Here is a 9,404-nt window from a genome sequence, read left to right on the forward strand (position 1 = left end):
TCGTCATCGTCATCGTCGTCTGTAAGGGACCGATCTTGGTACAACCAACATGAGGAAAAGGTTATTGCAATGTCTCGTATTTGAATCCAAATACAACTTGCAAATGATTGTGAAAACCATCGTATCATTTTTAATTAACTATTTTTTTTCTTTGGTTTGGGTGCATGTATCGTTTTGATGCATAGATGGAATCAAAATAATTTGTTCTCGAACTTAAAGGGGAAACACTTATCAACAAAAGTAACGTTCATCACTTACTTTATCAGATAACATTTTTGACCATCAAAATAGGTTGTTTGTAAACATCTATCTTGCGGTAAGTGCTTACCGGGTAAAATTCATCACTCTCACTTAACGAGTAAAACTTTTGATCCTTGCATTCCCTCTTATTGGGTAAGATTCTCAGTCCTTATTATGTTCATCCGGTAAAGTAATTGGCACCGTAAGTGCTTAACCGGTTAGCATTTGATAAAAAGCCCCTAATGGATTAACTTATATCACAGCTAGAGGCGGACACATGATTTTATCCTAGCAGATTTACCTTTAAGGTGGCCAAACCCCAACATATGAGGAACTTTTTATGTTTTTTGGTTCCTTTCGAGAGATTTTTAAGTGTTTTGGTTGATTTTGAGGGACTGTTGATTTTTTTTGTTTGATTTCAAGAGACATTTTAGGGTTTTTGGTTGTGTTGTTCCAGTTTCAATCAATCTTCATACAATTCAATTCAAGAACTCAAACTTTAACAATGGCATAATATGAGTTTAGAGAGAATTTCTTCAAAGGTTTTTGTATTAGTTTCAAAGTGATTATAAATGAGAATGAAAGTACAACAACAAATTACAAGGCACCTACTCTATTTATACAAGGAAAATAACAAGGAAAGTAACCAAAGGGCCTTTGGCCTAGCGGTATCATAGTCCTTGGCCTCCTAGGAGGTCAGGGGTTCAAACCTCACCAAAGTGAGGATGCAGTATGAGTTTATTTGTTGCATTTGCCGTATATAAATATTATATACTTAAAAAAGAAATTACAAGGAAAGTACAATTACAATAACAAGCTTGAATACAACAACCAAACATCAAATCTTTAACCCAACATTCTCCCCCTTTGGATTCAAACTCTAGATGTAGAAAATCTTGATCGTCTGTAACATCCCGTCCCACATCGGTTGGTGAGGAGAACTAAGCACTCCTTATAAGGGTGTGGATACCTCATCCTAGCATGACCGGTTTCCCTTGTGGTATAGCGGGGAAAACAAAACCGTGAGGCATTGTGGTATAGCGTGCCAAAGCGGACAATATCATTCGCTTCCGTGCTGCGGACTCTGATATGCGATGACCGGTTTTGGGGCTTGCGTTGTGCGGCTGCCAGAAACAAAACCGTGCGACTACTGCTTTGTGGTATAGCGGGCAGGTTAGTCAAAGCGGACAATATCATTGCTACGGGGTTCTGGGGGCGTTACAAATGGTATCAGAGCCAGACCCGGATCGATGTGGCCCAACGAGGACGTTGTGTCCTAATCTTGATCGTCTGTAACATCCCGTCCCACATCGGTTGGTGAGGAGAACTAAGCACTCCTTATAAGGGTGTGGATACCTCATCCTAGCATGACCGGTTTCCCTTGTGGTATAGCGGGGAAAACAAAACCGTGAGGCATTGTGGTATAGCGTGCCAAAGCGGACAATATCATTCGCTTCCGTGCTGCGGACTCTGATATGCGATGACCGGTTTTGGGGCTTGCGTTGTGCGGCTGCCAGAAACAAAACCGTGCGACTACTGCTTTGTGGTATAGCGGGCAGGTTAGTCAAAGCGGACAATATCATTGCTACGGGGTTCTGGGGGCGTTACATCGTCTGAACCCAAGATGAGTTTCAAATCTTCTTATGGAATTTTGATATTCAATCTTTTCGTCAAATAACTCTAGTGCTTTAAGAAGCAAGAACCTTTTTCTCAAATTCATTTTGTTGGACCCCGAAGCTTTGTCATCCTGAAGTTTCTTTAACTCAAGTTGTTTCCTGATAATCTTGATAGTTCCGTTACTGTACTTTTTAAGTTCATTGAACCTTAGAAATCTCTTAACACCATCAGAATTTCCATAAATCACACCCAACTCCGGATCTACAAGAATCATGTACGAAGGGTAACCCTCAACGTCTTCTAGATCTTGATTAGGCTTCTTCAGATTGACAAGTTTCTGATTTCTCTCATAGCCCATCTGAACATCTATTGTAGAAGACAACTTACTATGACTTTTGAGAAATCTTTTGATGGCTTCCAAACCTCTGACAACTCCTTCCAATAAGACAATTTGGTTTTTGAAATCATGATACATAAACTCCAAGTCTTCCAAGTATAGATTAGGAAAATCAGCTTCACTAAAGTACCACTCTTTATCATCTTGCCTTATGACGTAAAAGATAGGATACCATACTCTTACGAGTTTTTTTTGGCTTCGACCTTTTTGATCGAGACAGTCTAGTACTTTGTTCTCACGAAGTGAATAGGTTGACGTTTATCTTTTAGAAAATACTTGTATTCTTTTCGGTATTCAAGGGTTTCTTTCCAAATACCCAAGACTTTGTTAACATTCAACACTTTAGGGAACGAACAAAGATATCGGTGTACATGTCTTCAAGGAATGGTGCTCTTATTCTTGATTTGTCCCACCCTGGAGTTGTGATGACCGGGTTTTTGATTATATAAATTTGGGGTGATTTTTGAAAGATTTTGGTAAGTAAAGTAATTTAAAATGTTTTTGTTTATGTGATTACTTACTTAAAATAAATATTACCGCCTATGATTATATGTATAACTTATTACATGGAGTTGCGTGTGAGTTGTGAATTATAAAATTATTAAGCTCCACCGCCTGTGATTTTTCATGGTATTATAAAGTGATTAGATAAGATTTATCTTATCTATTCTATTTTGAAAAGAAGGGAAAATAGAGAAAAACTTACTATGTGTGTGTTCTTGTGTGAACTCTAAGAGAATCTGTAAGAAGAAGAAGCTGATTCTGTGATCATATTTGAAAATTGTTGCTGTGAGAGTCGTCTTCATATACGTGCATATAAGGTGAGTTTATATTATCAACTTTCTATATTTGGTATTTGAAATATCAAGCTATTTGGTTTTTATGTGGAAAAAGGCAAACTGTTCTTGAAGCTATTTTGAGTTGATAATGAAATTGGGTTTAGAACTGTAAAAGTTCTTAATATGAAGATTTGTTATGAAACTGTTTTGATGTCATTCTTTGCAAAACTGACAGATTTGGTTATGGTTATATTTTTTATGAGGGAATAAGGGTGGCATGTCAAGGAGATGTATACATTTGGATAAGGGTGACAATTGTGAAACTTGAGTTTTGATCATATATTTTGTTATTGCTTCCATGAGATGCAATGATCTTGAGTTATCACCTCTGTGTGATGTGAGGACTTAGGATTATTGCTCTTATTGATATGATAACAATGTTGTTATGATGAGGAGGAAAATTGTTTATAACTAGAGAGGCCTTGATTGGCTGTGTATTGAGTTAATAATGTTTTTTGGTTGATCTGGACGTTATACTTTGAATTATTTCGATAAAGTAAAGTTTTGATGAGAATCCAGAGAGGCTCTGGATGGTCTTCAAGACCAACCGATATCTTTGGTTTTGATGGAAAATCCAAGTTCTTCAAATATTTTAATATTTTGACCCAAAGGCTCTGTCTGTGCTACACAAAGGCTCAATATCTTGAAATTTAATAATTCCAAGCTCTATATTCGAGATCTATATCTAAACTTAGTCTCTAGTATAATTTTTATTGTTAAAACCTTTTTAACTTGATCTTTTCCAACTTTAGTACAGGAACATAGAGGCTCTGGTTTTATAAATTTGTCTGGTTTTCGTTCAAAAAAACATAGAGGCTCTAGTTAACTTTCATGTTTAACCAGAGGGCCTCTAGGTATGTTAAAAATCTATTTGTTTTCATATATAACTCATTTCTTATTTTTATTAAGCTCTGGTTAAGAAAGACTAGAGGCTTTGGTTGTCCAGAGGACCTCTAGTTGGTCATGTATCCTTAGTTGGTTTCTAACAATTTGAGACCAGAAGCTCTGGTTGGAAAGACCAGAGGCTCTTGTCAACCAGAGGAGCTCTAGTTGGCTTGACTCTGGATTCCTTTTTACTTAGTCAATGAACAAAAGTTATGGTTGATCATATCATGTTTTTATATTATTCTGGAATCTTACTCGATAGATCGATGGGAACAATTATACATTGATGAGCTTATCGCTTAACACGGTGTACCTTTCAAGGTAATCTCAAATCATGATTCTCGCTTCACTTCTAACTTTTGGTCCGGCCTACAACATGAATTGGGAATGCATACCGCACTCAGCACCTCATATCATCCATAGACCGACAGACAATATGAACGTACGATCCAAACTCTTGAAGATATACGTGCCTATGTTCTAGAGTTCGGTGGAAGCCGGGATACTCACTTACCTCTGATTGAGTTTTTTCATATAACAATAGTTATCACTCGATGATTGGGATGGCTTCTTTCGAGGCTTTATATGGAAGTAAGTGTCGTACGCCTTTCTATTGGCAAGAGACGGAAGAAAAGACGCTAGCCAGTCCCGAATGGATACAAATGACTCATGACAAAACTCAGGTTATATGGGAAAGGATGAAAGTGGTGCAGGACTGACAGAAATCCTATGATGACTAACGCCCGGAGACCGAACGAATTCTCTATTGGTGATATATTTATGCTTAAAGTCTCTCCATGGAAAAGGGTGTTGAGATTCGGGAAGTAAGGTAAACTCAGTCCATGTTTTATTGGACCGTTCAAGATCTTGGAATGTATTGGAAGGCAAGCGTACCGGTTGGAGCTACCGGAGGAACTCGCAGGAATTCATGATGTATTTCATGTGGGTTATTTATGGAAGTGTCTTGGTAGACACGAAGAGACTAAACCTTTAAACATAAGTAAAAGTGGATGAGCGGTTAAGATACATTGAAGAACCCGAAGCCATTCTAAATGAGAGAACATTAATTTACGGAACAAAGTTGTTGAGTTGGTGTTAGTGAAATAGAAGCATCATCGACGGCCGAATTGGAGTTGGGAGAATAAAGACAAGATGATGGAAAAGTATCAATCGTTATTTGAACACCGATGATTCCAAGGACGGAATCTTCATAAGGAGGAGGTAATTGTAACATACTTTCTTTTTTTAAATATGCTTGGCAAATGCCTCTAAATGTGTTCTAATGTGTATTATGTATTTAATAAGGTAGATTATGCGTTAATATAATGCTCTAATGAGGACTTGTAGCAAAATCCTTAAGAAATATAAAGGGTTTTATAGGTTGTTATAGAGTCAGCAACATCATCCTCTCGTTCAGAGTTAGCAGCATCATTCTCTCATTCAGAGTTAGCAACATCATTCTCTCATTCAGAGTTAAAATAACTCTGAACTCAAGGTCTTTATACTTTATCTTCAGATTTGACACTTAGCGCTCGTCGGGTCTTCTCTTGAAATAACTCTAAAGACTTCTTTTCCAGAGATTTGAAGAATGTCTCTTCAGACTTGTACTTGTATGCCTTGGGATCGCCCAAACTCTAAAGACTTCTTTTCCAGAGATCTGAAGAATGTCTCTTCAGACTTGTACTTGTACGACTTGAGATCACCCAAACTCCAAAGACTAATTTTCCAGAGATCAGAAGAATGTCTCTTCAGACNTTCAGACTTGTACTTGTACGACTTGAGATCACCCAAACTCCAAAGACTAATTTTCCAGAGATCAGAAGAATGTCTCTTCAGACTTGTACTTGTACACCTTGAGATCACCCAAACTCTGAAGACTTATTTTCTAGAGATTTGAAGAATATCTCTTCAGACTTGTACTTGTACGCCTTAAGATCGTCCAAACTCAGAAGTCTTCTTTTCCAGAGATCTGAATATAGTCTTTCAAAGTATAGTTCAACCAGAGGCTCTGATTGCTCTTTTAGACTTAGACTTAGTCGATTTAGCACAGTTCAGATCTCTAAACCTTCCATCCTTAGCCTAAAGTGTTTTAATTAAACTTTCATAATATTTAGGATTATTTTAGTCCTAATACCTTTTTCTGGACTATATTTGTTGAAAGTTAGAAATTATCTTGTTACGAACACGTGGGTGAAAAGTTATGAATTTTTAAGTGTTTGGTGGTCAAAATGGGTGTTGGGTCAACCCAGCCGGGTCAAACCCGACCCAAAACAGGTTTGTGCAATAAAGTGACGAAAGTTAGATCTTTTCACATCATTTTTACTTCTACAAGTTTCTATTGCAAAGTGTGTATGATTTCACACACCTAAAACTAAAACCTAGCTAAATATTGGAGAAATTGAAGAGAAATTTCAAAGATTTGAAGGTATAAATATTGGTATTTTGATTTTCTTGAAGTATTTGGATTCATGCAACTAAAGTTTAAGCTATGAAATGAACGATGAAATTATTTTGTAGAAATATGATGAGACTACTTGTTATTTGGCGAAAAACATGGATTATTTTCAAGGATTAGTTGAAATAATGTTGCATTATGAACACAAGAATGACTTTTCAAAGTCAAGCTCTAAAATGTTGACTTTGATGAATAAGGCTTGAGTTTTGCTAATTTTATAAATTTTGTGATATTTTGAGATAGAAATCTGAATTTGGTTCCAAATGGGAATGGTTTGGATACAAGATTGTTAAAAATAGCCATTTTGAAACATAAAAGTCAATGTTTTTGTCTTGTTCTAGAAAATTCATATAAGATCAAAGAAAAATCCAATGAGGTAAGTGGCATCTGAAAGATGAAAGTGTCTACTTTATTTCTTGTTTCGAGGTCAGGATGTAATTCTGAGTTTAAGAATGTAAAAATGTGTTAGAACAGGGGGTTGTTCAGGGAATTAGAATAGAATTACTAACTAAGGAATGTAATATAATGAAATAGTGTAATCATATATTTATGGAATTGAATGTGTATATTCTAGGGAGTATACAGGTATAATTGGAAGCTTTTTGAGTGCCATACGTACTTAGACTACAGAGTTGGAACGAGACCCATTTTATGCACTGTGAGTCTATATGAAACACATGTTTATGTGTAGTTATATGTGTATGGATTTTCTGTTTGTATTAGTTGTGTTTCATGTTTTGTTAAGGTGTAACATGAGTGAGTCCCTATGATTCCGGTTTGTATTCGTATGATTATTCCACAATGAGTCCGGATCCACGATTGTTTTTGTTGATCTCTTGGTAAACCGTGAATACAGGTACTACTTTGTGTGATACGCTGGAAAGCGGTGTATGTCTACGTATCCCATGAAGACGAAGGAAGGTTGGGTGTGACATACCAATTCGTTGTACTCACGTATCTCAAGTGGTAGGAGACAAGTGTAAGTACTGTTCTACATGTACCCAGTAGACGAAGGTGGGAGTGGTGCACTATTCTTGATATTTTGTATTTGGATCATGATATGCTTAGATGATATGAAACTTGAGCCATGTGATAGATGTTTGTATGGCATGAATGTCATTTTGTTGTCGAGTTTGTCAGTAAGAAAGTATGTTGCATGCTATTGGAACTTATGATGTATTCATGGAATTCTTCTAGTAGTTGGTCTTCGATGTTATAACAACTTTCGTTTCGAGACCTCTTTTCATTCTTCGGTTGATATATATTTAAATATAATACACTATGATTATGTACTTTTATATAGTCTCACTAAGCACTGTTGCTTACCCGTTATTGATTTAACCTTTTTACAGAAAAAAGGATTGTAAACAAAGGGAAATATAAGGAAGCTTAGTTTGGGTATTGAATCAAGTGTTAGCTTAGCTCTTTTGGGTATATTTGTATTTGTTTTTGGTGTGTTATATATATGCATGTATTCCATCGAGTAGATATGTCCCCCGTTGATTCTAGGTAACTTTCGGATTATAAATCTTAAACTTTTTCGTTGATTTATGTTTTGGTCAAAAAGAAAGAATTGGATGAAACGCAACAAATTAAAGTGGACATTTCGGAGTTTTATTCAAAATTATGTATGTTTTAGTGGTTTGAAATTTGATTATTTTTGGAGGTTAAACGGTAAAATTGTCAGTACTGTAACCGCGGTGTTACATATTGAGTTTTAATGGATCTTAGTCGGGATTTAATGGTTTTATAATAATTAGATAATAATAATAACAACAACAACAATTAATATATTTTAGAAAGCCGGCGGATTACCGGCTGAAATGTCCGCCGAAAAACGAAAATTTCAAAATTTTCATGAAAAACCAGTTTTTTTTTTAATTTAAAATGTTTCCGGCGAACATATCCGCCGGTAATATAGAACAAAACCCTACCCTCTCCCTCAACCATTGTTTCTCATTTCCATCCACCATAAATTCAAATCGACAATTTCCGACGATTTCCATCCATAAACTCAAATCGACAACCGTCGACCTCCTCCCCTTCCTTCCCTTGCAACCAATCACGACCTCCTCTCTTTCGACAGGTTTGTAGTATATATTCAACTTGTTATATTTTTTCTATTTTGTTAACCTAAAAATCAACTAACCTTTTAAAAATAGTGCTACTACACTTGGGATCCGTCTTTGGACGTCCGAATGCAAGAGACATGGGAGAGAAAGTCAGCAAAGCCATATAATGACAACTTGAGTGTCACAAGGAAGAAGCTTGAGAAAAAGCAAAGAGGAATGAGCATTCTCAATACGATGAAACTGACCCACACCGGGATATGGGTGTGTTGAAGAAATCCCCCCCCCCCCAATTGGATCTCTTCAAATGTGTGGATCAAAGATGGTCGATTGTTGGAACAAAGACAATTGGAAGGTTGGTTTCTAAGTGGCGCATGAGAACCATGATAGCCAAGTTGCGCTACACACCGGTGGATCGATCCCTTTTTCAGAGCATAGTGCTCTGGTAGGTACTAAAACCTTAAGGACCCAACTTTGAGATTTACAAATTTGTGGGAGTTGGCGTTTTGTGATCAGCAAGAAAGGCCGTCTATTTGGGTCCAATTGGATCTTGACTGGGAACTCCACACAGGGTGGTCCCTCGTCTTCAGATAGCCGGGTGTGTACCTCTTTTCCTTTGATGATGTTTATCTATTTAGTTTATAAGTCATATTAAATATTATAACGTTTTCTTTACTCTATAGGAAATTGAACCCTTAAGGACCCAACTTAGAGATTTACAGGAAGAAAATGAGCGCCAACAGACGGGGGAGGAGTTTCGGCAGGCGGATGAGGAGCGACGGCGGGCGGAGGAGGAGGAGTGTCGGCGAGTGTTGGATGAGAGACGGGATAAACGACTTGAAAAGATGACTGCTTTGGTCAAGCAGCTAAGTCAATCTCAACACTTCCCGCCGCCAAAATAA

The 9,404-nt window shown here is 36.9% G+C and overlaps 1 protein-coding gene across 1 annotated transcript in view; it reads left to right on the plus strand.

Annotated features, from left to right (window-relative positions):
• Positions 1-9,404, plus strand: part of LOC112515155 (butyrate--CoA ligase AAE11, peroxisomal-like) — a 14,574-nt gene extending 5,170 nt beyond the window's left edge. Inside the window, exons 3-6 of the mRNA XM_025121831.1 lie at positions 1,247-1,413; positions 1,668-1,799; positions 9,019-9,100; positions 9,186-9,404. Of these exons, the coding sequence (XP_024977599.1) occupies positions 1,247-1,413; positions 1,668-1,799; positions 9,019-9,100; positions 9,186-9,404 (600 nt within the window). The remainder of the gene's footprint in view (positions 1-1,246; positions 1,414-1,667; positions 1,800-9,018; positions 9,101-9,185) is intronic.

This window comes from Cynara cardunculus (assembly GCF_001531365.2).
Source record: "Cynara cardunculus var. scolymus isolate 2C chromosome LG 7, CcrdV1, whole genome shotgun sequence".
Classification (NCBI taxonomy): domain Eukaryota; kingdom Viridiplantae; phylum Streptophyta; class Magnoliopsida; order Asterales; family Asteraceae; genus Cynara; species Cynara cardunculus.